Source organism: Ambystoma mexicanum, chromosome 1p (genome assembly GCF_040938575.1).
Source record: "Ambystoma mexicanum isolate Mex_15411 chromosome 1p, UKY_AmexF1_1, whole genome shotgun sequence".
NCBI classification, from domain to species: Eukaryota; Metazoa; Chordata; class Amphibia; order Caudata; family Ambystomatidae; genus Ambystoma; species Ambystoma mexicanum.
In genome coordinates, this window is record NC_090921.1 from 218,700,800 (window position 1) to 218,714,044 (window position 13,245).

Here is a 13,245-nt window from a genome sequence, read left to right on the forward strand (position 1 = left end):
GGGGGGTGGGGGTGCTGGGGGACATGTGTGGGGGCCTGCTGGCAGGTGCCCTGCACTGCTGGGGGGTGGGGGTGCTGGGGGACATGAGTGGGGGCCTGCTGGCTGGTGCCCTGCACTGCTGGGGGTGGGGGCGCTGGGGGACATGAGTGGGACATGAGTGGGGGCCTGCTGGCAGGTGCCCTGCACTGCTGGGGGTGGGGGTGCTGGGGGACATGAGTGGGGGCCTGCTGGCAGGTGCCCCGCACTGCTGGGGGGTGGGGGTGCTGGGGGACATGAGTGGGGGCCTGTTGGCAGGTGCCCTGCACTGCTGGGGGGTGGGGGTGCCGGGGGACATGAGTGGGGGCCTGCTGGCAGGTGCCCCTCAGTGCTAGGGGGTGGGGGTGGAAGGGGACATGAGTGGGGACATGAGTGGGGGCCTGCTGGCAGGTGCCCTGCACTGCTGGGGGTGGGGGCGCTGGGGGACATGAGTGGGACATGAGTGGGGGCCTGCTGGCAGGTGCCCTGCACTGCTGGGGGTGGGGGTGCTGGGGGACATGGGTGGGGGCCTGCTGGCAGGTGCTCCACACTGCTGGGGGGTGGGGGTGCTGGGGGACATGAGTGGGGGCCTGTTGGCAGGTGCCCTGCACTGCTGGGGGGTGGGGGTGCCGGGCGACATGAGTGGGAGCCTGCTGGCAGGTGCCCCTCAGTGCTGGGGGGTGGGGGTATTGGGGGCATGAGTGGGGACATGAGTGGGGGCCTGCTGGCAGGTGCCCCGCACTGCTGGGGGGTGGGGGTGCTGGGGACATGAGTGGGGGCCTGCTGGCAGATTCCCTGCACTACTGGGGGTGGGGGTGCTGGGGGACATGAGTGGGACATGAGTGGGGGCCTGCTGGCAGGTGCCCTGCACTGCTGGGGGTGGGGGTGCTGGGGGACATGAGTGGGGGCCTGCTGGCAGGTCCCCCTCACTGCTGGGGGGTGGGGTGCTGGGGGACATGAGTGGGGGCCTGCTGGCAGGTGCCCCTCACTGCTGGGGGGTGGGGGGCTGGGGGACATGAGTGGGGGCCTGCTGGAAGGTGCCCTGCACTGCTGGGGGGTGGGGGTGCAAGGGGACATGAGTGGGACATGTGTGGGGGCTGCTGGCAGGTGCCCTGCACTGCTGGGGGGTGGGGGTGCAAGGGGACATGAGTGGGACATGAGTGGGGGCCTACTGGCAGGTGCCCTGCACTACTGGGGGTGGGGGTGCTGGGGGACATGAATGGGGGCCTGCTGGCAGGTGCCCCTCACTGCTGAGGGGTGGGGGTGCTGGGGGACATGAGTGGGGTCCTGCTGGCAGGTGCCCTGCACTGCTGGGGGGTGGGGGTGCTGGGGGACATGCGTGGGGGCCTGCTGGCAGGTGCCCTGCACTGCTGGGGGGTGGGTGTGCTGGGGGACAGGAGTGGGTGCCTGCTGCCATGTGCCCTGCACTTGCTGGGGGGTGGGGGTGCAAGGGGACATGAGTGGGACATGAGTGGGGGCCTGCTGACAGGTGCCCTGCACTGCTGGGGGGTGGGCTGCTGGGGGACATGAGTGAGGGCCTGCTGGCAGATGCCCCGCACTGCTGGGGGGTAGTGGTGCTGGGGGACATGAGTGGGGGCCTGCTGGCAGGTGCCCTGCACTGCTGGGGGGTGGGGGTGCTGGGGGACATGAGTGGGGGCCTGCTGGCAGGTGCCCTTCATTGCTGGGGGGTGGGGGTGCAAGGGGACATGAGTGGGACATGAGTAGGGGCCTGCTGGCAGGTGCCCGTCACTGCTGGGGGGTGGGGGTGCTGGGGGACATCAGTGGGGTTCTGCTGGCAGATGCCCTGCACTGCTGGAGGTGCTGGGGGACATGATTGGGACATGAATGGGGGCCTGCTGACAGGTGCCCCTAGGTGCTGGGGGTGGGGGTGCTGGGGGACATGAGTGGGGGCCTGCTGGCAGGTGCCCTGCACTGCTGGGGGGTGGGGGTGCTGGGGGACATGTGTGGGGGCCTGCTGGCAGGTGCCCTGCACTGCTGGGGGGTGGGGGTGCTGGGGGACATGAGTGGGGGCCTGCTGGCAGGTGCCCTGCACTGCTGGGGGTGGGGGCACTGGGGGACATGAGTGGGACATGAGTGGGGGCCTGCTGGCAGGTGCCCTGCACTGCTGGGGGTGGGGGTGCTGTGGGACATGAGTGGGGGCCTGCTGTCAGGTGCCCCGCACTGCTGGGGGGTGGGGGTGCTGGGGGACATGAGTGGGGGCCTGTTGGCAGGTGCCCTGCACTGCTGGGGGGTGGGGGTGCCGGGGGACATGAGTGGGGGCCTGCTGGCAGGTGCCCCTCAGTGCTGGGGGGAGGGGGTGCAAGGGGACATGAGTGGGGACATGAGTGGGGGCCTGCTGGCAGGTGCCCTGCACTGCTGGGGGTGGGGGCGCTGGGGGACATGAGTGGGAGATGAGTGGGGGCCTGCTGGCAGGTGCCCTGCACTGCTGGGGGTGGGGGTGCTGTGGGACATGAGTGGGGGCCTGCTGGCAGGTGCCCCACACTGCTGGGGGTGGGGGTGCTGGGGGACATGAGTGGGGGCCTATTGGCAGGTGCCCTGCACTGCTGGGGGGTGGGGGTGCCGGGGGACATGAGTGGGGGCCTGCTGGCAGGTGCCCCTCAGTGCTGGGGGGTGGGGGTGCAAGGGGACATGAGTGGGGGACATGAGTGGGGGTCTGCTGGCAGGTGCCCTGCACTGCTGGGGGGTGGGGGTGCAAGCGGACATGAGTGGGGGCCTGCTGGCAGGTGCCCCACACTGCTGGGGGTGGGGGTGCTGGGGGACATGAGTGGGGGCCTGTTGGCAGGTGCCCTGCACTGCTGGGGGGTGGGGGTGCCGGGGGACATGAGTGGGGGCCTGCTGGCAGGTGCCCCTCAGTGCTGGGGGGTGGGGGTGCAAGGGGACATGAGTGGGGGACATGAGTGGTCGCCTGCTGGCAGGTGCCCTGCACTGCTGGGGGTGGGGGTGCTGGGGGACATGAGTGGGACATGAGTGGGGGCCTGCTGGCAGGTACCCTGCACTGCTGGGGGGTGGGGGAGCTGGGGGACATGAGTGGGAGCCTGCTGGCAGGTGCCCCACACTGCTGGGGGGTGGGGGTACTGGGGGACATGAGTGGGGGCCTGCTGGCAGGTGCCCTGCACTGCTGGGGGGTATGGGTGCTGGGGGACATGAGTGGGGGCCTGCTGGCAGGTGCCCCTCAGTGCTCGGGGGTGGGAGTGCAAGGGGACATGAGTGGGGGCCTGCTGGCAGGTGCCCTGCACTGCTGGGGGGTGGGGGTGCTGGGGGACATGAGTGGGGGCCTGCTGGCAGGTGCCCTGCACTGCTGGGGTTGGGGGCGCTGGGGGACATGAGTGGGACATGAGTGGGGGCCTGCTGGCTGGTGCTCTGCACTGCTGGGGGTGGGGGTGCTGGGGGACATGAGTGGGGGCCTGCTGGCAGGTGCCCCGCACTGCTGGGGGGTGGGGGTGCTGGGGGACATGAGTGGGGGCCTGTTGGCAGGTGCCCTGCACTGCTGAGGGGTGGGGGTGCCGGGGGACATGAGTGGGGGCCTGTTGGCAGGTGCCCCTCAGTGCTGGGGGGTGGGGGTGCAAGGGGACATGAGTGGGGACATGAGTGGGGGCCTGCTGGCAGGTGCCCTGCACTGCTGGGGGTGGGGGCGCTGGGGGACATGAGTGGGACATGAGTGGGGGCCTGCTGGCAGGTGCCCTGCACTGCTGGGGGTGGGGATGCTGGGGGACATGAGTGGGGGCCTGCTGGCAGGTGCCCCGCACTGCTGGGGGGTGGGGGTGCTGGGGGACATGAGTGGGGGCCTGTTGGCAGGTGCCCTGCACTGCTGTGGGGTGGGGGTGCCGGGGGACATGAGTGGGAGCCTGCTGGCAGGTGCCCCTCAGTGCTGGGGGGTGGGGGTGCAAGGGGGCATGAGTGGGACATGAGTGGGGGCCTGCTTGCAGGTGCCCTGCACTGCTGGGGGTGGGGTTGCTGGGGGACATGAGTGGGGGCCTGCTGGCAGGTGCCCCTCACTGCTGGGGGGTGGGGTGCTGGGGGACATGAGTGGGGGCCTGCTGGCAGGTGCCCCTCACTGCTGGGGGGTGGGGTGCTGGGGGACATGAGTGGGGGCCTGCTGGAAGGTGCCCTGCACTGCTGGGGGGTGGGGGTACAAGGGGACATGAGTGGGACATGTGTGGGGGCTGCTGGCAGGTGCCCTGCACTGCTGGGGTGTGGGGGTGAAAGGGGACATGAGTGGGACATGAGTGGGGGCCTACTGGCAGGTGCCCTGCACTGCTGGGGGTGGGGGTGCTGGGGGACATGAATGGGGGCCTGCTGGCAGGTTCCCCTCACTGCTGAGGGGTGCGGGTGCTGGGGGACATGAGTGGGGGCCTGCTGACAGGTGCCCTGCACTGCTGGGGGGTGGGGTGCTGGGGACATGAGTGAGGGCCTGCTGGCAGGTGCCCCTCACTGCTGGGGGGTGGGGGTGCTGGGGGACATGAGTGGGGTTCTGCTGGCAGGTGCCTTGCACTGCTGGGGGTGCTGGGGGACATGATTGGGACATGAATGGGGGCCTGCTGGCAGGTGCCCCTAGGTGCTGGGGGATAGGGGTGCTGGGGGACATGAGTGGGGGCCTGCTGGCAGGTGCCCTGCACTGCTGGGGGGTGGGGGTGCTGGGGAACATGTGTGGGGGCCTGCTGGCAGGTGCCCTGCACTGCTGGGGGGTGGGGGTGCTGGGGGACATGAGTGGGGGCCTGCTGGCAGGTGCCCTGCACTGCTGGGGGTGGGGGCGCTGGGGGACATGAGTGGGACATGAGTGGGGGCCTGCTGGCAGGTGCCCTGCACTGCTGGGGTTGGAGGTGCTGGGGGACATGAGTGGGGGCCTGCTGTCAGGTGCCCCGCACTGCTGGGGGTTGGGGGTGCTGGGGGACATGAGTGGGGGCCTGTTGGCAGGTGCCCTGCACTGCTGGGGGGTGGGGGTGCCGGGGGACATGAGTGGGGGCCTGCTGGCAGGTGCCCCTCAGTGCTGGGGGGTGAGGGTGCAAGGGGACATGAGTGGGGGCATGAGTGGGGGCCTGCTGGAAGGTGCCCTGCACTGCTGGGGGTGGGGGCGCTGGGGGACATGAGTGGGACATGAGTGGGGGCCTGCTGGCAGGTGCCCTGCACTGCTGGGGGTGGGGGTGCTGGGGGACATGAGTGGGGGCCTGCTGGCAGGTGCCCCGCACTGCTGGGGGGTGGGGGTGCTGGGGGACATGAGTGGGGGCCTGTTGGCAGGTGCCCTGCACTGCTGGGGGGTGGGGGTGCCGGGGGACATGAGTGGGGGCCTGCTGGCAGGTGCCCCTCAGTGCTGGGGGGTGGGGGTGCAAGGGGACATGAGTGGGGACATGAGTGGGGGTCTGCTGGCAGGTGCCCTGCACTGCTGGGGGGTGGGGGTGCAAGCGGACATGAGTGGGACATGAGTGGGCACCTGCTGGCAGGTGCCCCGCACTGCTGGGGGGTGGGGGTGCTGGGGGACATGAGTGGGGGCCTGCTGGCAGATGCCCTGCACTGCTGGGGGTGGGGGTGCTGGGGGACATGAGTGGGACATGAGTGGGGGCCTGCTGGCAGGTACTCTGCACTGCTGGGGGGTGGGGGAGCTGGGGGACATGAGTGGGGGCCTGCTGGCAGGTGCCCCGCACTGCTGGGGGGTGGGGGTAATGGGGGACATGAGTGGGGGCCTGCTGGCAGGTGCCCTGCACTGCTGGGGGGTAGGGGTGCTCGGGGACATGAGTGGGGGCCTGCTGGCAGGTGCCCCTCAGTGCTCGGGGGTGGGAGTGCAAGGGGACATGAGTGGGGGGCTGCTGGCAGGTGCCTTGCTCTGCTGGGTGGTGGGGGTGCAAGGGGACATGAGTGGGGGCCTGCTGGCAAGTGCCCTGCACTGCTGGGGGTGGGGAGGAAGGGGACATGAGTGGGACATGAGTGGGGGTCTGCTGGCAGGTGCCCTGCACTGCTGGGGGTTGGGGGTGCTAGGGAACATGAGTGGGGGCCTGCTGGCAGGTGCCCCTCAGTGCTGGGGGGTGGGTGTGGAGGGGGTCATGCATTGGTGATCAGTAGTGCAAGCTGTTATGTGGCTTGCCTGGGGGGCATGCCCATGGTGGATGGGCTGCCTGCGGGACATGACCAGGGGTGCAGGGTAGTCCCCTGTGGTGTGGGCTGCTTGCAGGGGCCGTGGAGGGTGTAGAGCGAACACCTGGGAGAAGCCACACTGACAATTGACGTGTAGGACTCCACGGCACCCCCGAAATACACGTACCCTGCTGAAATCGCGTGCGAGACTTCCCGCGAACCCCAGATTTACACGTACCTAGGCCAATTGCGTGTGAAACTTCACGCAAACCCCAGAAATACACGCACCCCACTCGCACAGGGCCTATCGCGTGTGAAACTTCCCTGTGAACCCCAGATTTACACGTAACCAGGCCAATCGCGTGTGAAACTTCACGCGAACCCCGGATTTACACGTACCCCGCTCGCCCAAGGCCAATCGTGTGTGAAACTTCACGCGAACCCCAGAAATACATGCACCCCACTCGCACAGGGCCTATCGCGTGTGAAACTTCCTGCGAACCCCAGATTTACACGTACCCAGGCCAATCGCGTGTGAAACTTCACGCGAACCCCAGGAATACATGCACCCCACTCGCACAGGGCCTATCGCGTGTGAAACTTCCCGCGAACCCCAGATTTACACGTACCCAGGCCAATCGCGTGTGAAACTTCACGCAAACCCCAGAAATACACGCACCCTACTCGCACAGGGCCTATCGCGTGTGAAACTTCTCTGCGAACCCCAGATTTACACGTAACCAGGCCAATCGCGTGTGAAACTTCACGCGAACCCCAGATTTACACGTACCCCGCTCGCCCAAGGCCAATCGTGTGTGAAACTTCCCGCGCACCCCCGAAATACACGCACACGCTATTTTTGACACAGCGGGTGTGGGTGTTTGTCGCGTACCCCATTGCACGTCATTTGTCCTAGAGGGCCACAGTATGGGACATTCATCAGAGCTGTATATACGTGCTTTTTGTTAGCACACATTTTGGCGCACATTTTTTTCATGCGCAGGGACACTACCGCCTGCCTTCGTGTGGCAGACGTGTTTAGGCCTGTGCGCGTCTTTGCCCGTGCGCTGTTTTTCCCTTTTGGATTCCATGAATACGTGTTGTAGGCGAGCGTGTGGGCATTCCGCGCACTTGCCTCCTGTACTTCCCCCGTGACGCCCACATTTTCACGAGTTGTTCCCCATTCCGCGTGTCACGCCCCGTGTTACGCCTACTTTTGTTATGTGCGCCGCGCTATGTGCGCTTTCGCTGTGGCCGTAGAGCACGCTGTTAGATGACCTGTGCGCCGACGTTCGCCATGCAGAATTTCAGCGCACATCCCAGATTTTACTCGCGAACGGCCTTCCATGAATCGATGGGCGCGGGTTTCGGTGCGATTTTCACACTTGCACTGCGATTCGCACGGTTTCGCATGCTTGCGCGGGAATTTTCAGCGCACATTAATTCCATGAATCGGCCTCTTGGTTTTTACCTTGACTCAAACCTTTCATTCATTAAACAGGTGAACTCCCTAGCATCATCCACAGCCTACACTTGTAAACTAATACGTACTGGCAAACCGTTCCTCTCGGACAACAGCTGTATTACCTTGGCCAGAGCCCTCATCCTGTCACGCCTGGACTACAGCAATGCCCTCTACCTAGGATTCTCCAAAGCCACCATCAAAAGAATTCAAACATTGCAAAACAATACGCTAAGAGCGCCCCTACGCATATCCAGAAGAGACCACATTTCAGAGACTTGTCGACAGAACTGGCTCCCAACTCATGACAAAATTCTCCTAAAAACGTTATCGCTTACTTATAAATCTAACAATACCGCACCCATCTACCTGGCTGAGAGATTTCATAAGCAGATGTCAACGAGACCAGTAAGACTTGTCAACAGAGATCGACTCTCCATACCTAGCCCACAAACGTTCCACAATTGGAGGTAACAGCTTCCCAGTAAAAGCTTCCAAACTATGGAACACGATGCCTCCCAGCCTAAGAACAAACCAAACATACCACAAGTTCAGATCCAACGCCATCACATGGCTAAAATCCAACAACCAGCATTCATAACACTACCCAGCTTTGTCACTGCTATGATAATATCTCTGCAATTACCTGCGTACCAGACCTATTCTTGTATATATTTTCTTAGGAACCGGTTTTCCTAATGCATATCATGCCTGTAAACTTGCCCTCTCTGTATATACACCTTCTAATCTATCCTTGAATGTATTTTATTATCTCTGTATAACTAAGCTTCCAATATACTTGTAACTGTTGCGCCCTGTTACCTCAGGGTATGATGTGCATTATAAATAATAAACAAACAAACATCTTCCGCTCATTACCCTCAATCTGCTCATTCAACCAAAATCTGCCTCTAACAGCCTATTTGTTGGAACTTGGAATGGCAGCCCCACTCCATCTTGACGGTGTGCCTGTGCCTTCACCTCCAAAGAATGTCACTGTTCACTCTTTCTAATAGCATTCTGAGAGGCCAGCAGCTCTCTGGGCTCTGTCACTTGGTGACCGACTTAGACAACAGATTAATGATTTTGACAGTACCATTTTCATGTAAGGGACGACGCTCAACAGTTCCCATTTGGACACATGGATTCAAAGTGCCCTTTTATGGAAAGATGTCATAGGACCGTGCCACTCTGTGATAGGTCTATCCGACTTCTTGAAATAACCTGCAACATTTATACTGAACCTGTTTTTAAAAAATATATGTTTTATTTATTAGTGTGAGAAAATACATTGTCTGATAAAATGTTCAATCGAATTGATAAAGACTAGGGGCATCTTCCACGTGCTGACAATGCCGAGATCCGTTTCTTCTCATCATCCATTGTTTCTTTTCTCCCAACCATTGGGTACCAGTGGAAAGGACCATCTTCAAAAGTTGACGTTTTCCACAAGATAAGAATAGAATTATTTGAGTAATTACCAGTTCTCCCGCATGCTCAGTGGGGGCATATGAAGGAGAGGAACATGTCCACCTCATTTTGTATGATGACCCTCCCGGGATGGATGTCATCTCTCAGGTAGTGGCAGGAGGTCATTTCCCAGGCATCAACAATTGCCACAGGCAGCTCAGAAAACATCTTTCTGAGGATCAGGTCCAGCTGGAGGGAGAGCCAGTCGCTCCCATATATAGACTTGTATCCCGTGTTGGCTGTTTTGATGATCACTGTTGTCTGGGGGCTCCTCAGCAGGAGGTCAATGACTGCCTTGCGGATGTTTCTTACTCGATGGATGTACACCTCCACCGGATAAGTAGTGAAATGAGCCCAGATAGTAAATACGATTACCACGTCAGGCCCACCTCCGATTTCGGTTATGTCGTTTGACATGTAGTGGAGGTCTGCAATCATTGTCTTTGTTGTCCTCAGTGGGTTCCCGTGGGCTCTCCAATACAAAATTAAGCCATTGCTCGGGTCAACAGCTATAAGGGGGCCTGACTTGTACTCTACATGCAAGTCGATCTTCTTGACAGCTGTGAAATGAAGAAAAAAAAGGACTGTGAAAAGGAGGAGGTCAGAGAGTGTCCCGTGAAGCTGTCAAAGTGGAGGAAGTTATAGAATGCAGATATTAGAGCTGAGGGAAGGGGGTAGAAAAAGGTGGAAGCAAGAGGAAGTCAAAGGGGGATGAGGTCACAAGAGAAGAAAACATGAGATATATGCCCAACAAGGCAGAGGGTTGCACTAGACTCAACAAGCTTTTAACCAAAATCTTGAAAATTGCCTCAAGGTTCTCTTGCACAAAAAGGAAACAATTGCTTTCTGGATACTTGTAGACTGAGGACAACGTTCTCCATTTAAAATAATTGGTTGGCACAATTATAACAGTGCTCAATTCAACACAGTAATGAAACAACGGCAAGCAAACAAAATCAAACTTAAGTACAGGTTTTAATAAACATAAAACACTAACATTAAATAAAGCCCGCAAGAGAAACACTTTAAAAACATCGTATTGCAACAATAACCTTAAGTATTCTAGAAATTTCCATCACTTAGAATTGAACTTTACTCTGTGATTTACTCATAGCGAGAAGTTTATTTATTTATTTTTTTTTTATTACGAGTGTATAATCACCGTGGTGATTTTTACAAGAGGATGAACGAAAAACAACGGAAAACCCTCCCCAGTTCCAACAATTATCTGTCAAACTGTCAACTTCTGTGGCCAGGCCCGTTAAGACGGGGGTACATGTGCGAAGATCTGATCCAAAATGTTTGTGGCTGCAATAGACCAAGATGTTCTCAAGCCTCCTATTAGGCGCTCCCACCAGAGCTCTTCCTCCCTCAGATAGGAGTTTTTTAAGTGATGAAGAATGTATGGTGATCTAAATTTGTCAGTACCTGGACATAGTAGTAAAAGGTGCCGTAATGTTTCGCTTTGTTCAATGTTATTACAAAAGCGGCAAGTATTTGTTGTTGAAAGGCCCCTTGTGTACAGAATCTCATTTGTAGGTAGCAAATTTAGCCTCGCACGGAGTAGAGTGTTCCTAGTTTTTTTGTCTGGGTGCTTTGTCAGGAAGGGTTGGAGTACATTCAGTTTTCTGTTGTCTAATCGGGTTTTAGTTCTTGTCGGGTTCCCCAGAAGTTCTTCAATCGAGCTGCCGCAGATGTCAAGTTGCTGTAAACACATTTGCTCCCATTTGGACGATAACATGGATTTGCTTGAATTCATCTCCTCAAGGACCATCTGGAAAATTGCAGAGGAAGAAGGATCTATTATTTTCCGATATAACATAACTGACGCTCTTTTCACGATTGACTCTAAGGAAGAGAGGGAAAGTTCACGTCTAATCAGAGCAATCGGAGTAGAAGATGGCATGTTCAGTACTGAGCGCCAGAACTGACTCTCCAGTCTGGCCCATATGAAGTGAGGTAAAGATGGCATGGCCTCGACTCCATAGGTGATGGCCGGGATAACTTTGCCCCTGTAGAATTTAAGTAGTGGCAACAATGAAAAACGTCCGTATTTGTTATCCAGTATTTTTGCTTGTGAGGCTAGAGTTTTCATTTTTTCAGAAAGATGGTGCTGCATCGCTGAGTCATTGGCCGTGGAGTCAATGAGGACTCCAAGATATTTAAATTCAGCCACTTGTTCGATTTTGTTTGTGGCCAGATACCACGAAAAATTCTTCATTTTTGTCTTTTTTTGATTCTTTCCAAATACCATTATCTTCGTTTTCTGTTTGTTTACCTCTAGGTCGTTGGCGGCTGTATATGTGATCAATGCAGATAGCTGCCGTTGTAAACCAATTGGGGTGTAGTCCAGCTGAATGAGGTCGTCTGCATACAGGAGTCTCGGGATCTTCTCTTTACCCAGTTCTGGGGAGAATACTCGTGCGCTGATTAGAGAATCTTTATAGTCCCCAAAATAGGACAGAAAAAGGGCTGGTGCTAGTGGGCAGCCTTGTTTAACCCCTCTGTCTGTTGTTATGGATGTCGAGAGTAGGCCGTTGGTATTCAGTCGTACCTGCATTGATGTGGCAGCGTGCAGGGCCTTGATGGGGTTCAGGATCTCCTGAGGGCAGTCCCACCTGGAAAGTTTTCCCCAGAGCTTCCTTCGGTTGACTAAGTCGAAGGCCTGGGACAGATCTATAAATGCCAAAAACAGGTTCCGATTTTTTTCGCGGGCTTTTGCTTTTAAGAGGCTGAGTATAAAGATGTTTATACTAGTTCCTACTCCTTTTTTAAACCCCGATTGGAGAGGGTCATTACAGTGCGCACTTTTTGCCCACTGATTAAAGTGATCCAACAAAAGGGAACCATAAACTTTCCCTATCACCTCTAGGAGGGCCACCGGGCGAAAATTTCTAGGGTCGTCCTTCCTTCCTTTTTTGAATATGGGAATAATGATTCCTGAGGTCCAAGTGGGCGGGATTGGGCGAGAGGTAGTGCATTTGTAGAAAATTATGCTCAGCAGGTTTGCCCATTCTTCTGGCGCGGATTTCAAGTTCTCGTTTGACAGACCGCCAGGCCCTGGAGCCCTTGATTTCTTTAGCTTGAGTATTTTGTCCAGAATTTCAGCTCTGTCCGAAAGGTCGACCCACCGAGCTGTCGTCTGGGGATATAAAGGTCCTGCCTCAGAGTCTGGAGATTTGAAGAGTGATGAGTAGAACCCAGTCCATGCTGGTTCCGATATACTGTTTAGCATCATTGTAGATGCCTCCTTAGCTCGTGGGTTAACCAGACTCCAAAAGTCTCTAGAGTTGGATTTTCCAATTTGTTCTAACATGTTTTCAGAGTCTTGTTGGTGTAGTTCTAAGCGGTGGCCCCGTAGCCAGTTTTTATAGGCTCTTGTTGTCTCCTTCATGTAAGCCCTAGTAGCGGGCGAGTTGTTTCTTGCAGCCATTCTTTTAGCTCTGCGGAGGATGTTTCGCTGTGCCACCAACAGCGAGTCAAAAGTATGTGCATGGTAGGTCTGGGTTGTATTGGGCCCCTTCGATCTTTTTAACGAGGCTCTATAAGGTTCCAAAAATGGTCTGTAGTCCACCTTTGCGGCCTCCTTGCTGCTTCCATACAAACAAGTAATTTCTTGAATGTTGGTCCGTGAGATCCTTACCCGGTTGCCTTTTCCTACCGGTTCTATTCTTTCAGAGTAATGATCTATATCTGGTTTTATGGAGGCCCATTTAATGGCCAGCAGGTTGTGATCGCTTTGCTGTGACTGGCAAATGTTGAAATCTATCAACCGGGCTAACAGCAAATCAGAGACGAATATGTAGTCTATTGTTGAGCTGGTCAAACCTCTTTTCCATGTTGGTAGAGAGATAGAGTCAAGAAATGTAGTTGCAGAGTTGAAAAGATGTCTGGCCGTCATCAGCTTCTGCCAGGCTAAGCCTTGTTTACAAGGCTTACTCTGTGCGGGGTCTGTGGTGCTATTATTAGCCAATGGGCACTTGATGTTTAAGTCCCCACATATTATAACATCGCATACCCCAAACTCTAAGTAGACTGAGTCCAATGTGGAGGTTACTATATCAAACAGTGAGGTCTGTTGAATCCCTTTATGGTTCCAATAGATCGACATCACCAACAGGGGGGTGCATGTTTGATGTTCTTCCCCAGCCTCCTTTCGTTGCCACGAGATGAGTACCGCGATGACGTATGGGGTCGTCAAGATGGTTTTG

The 13,245-nt window shown here is 57.4% G+C and overlaps 1 protein-coding gene across 1 annotated transcript in view; it reads right to left on the minus strand.

Moving 5' to 3' along the window:
* Positions 1–8,808: 8,808 nt before the first annotated feature.
* Positions 8,809–13,245, minus strand: part of LOC138568020 (NXPE family member 3-like) — a 532,139-nt gene continuing 527,702 nt past the window's right edge. Inside the window, exon 5 of the mRNA XM_069646414.1 lies at positions 8,809–9,594. Within this exon, the coding sequence (XP_069502515.1) occupies positions 9,062–9,594 (533 nt within the window). The 3' untranslated portion in view covers positions 8,809–9,061. The remainder of the gene's footprint in view (positions 9,595–13,245) is intronic.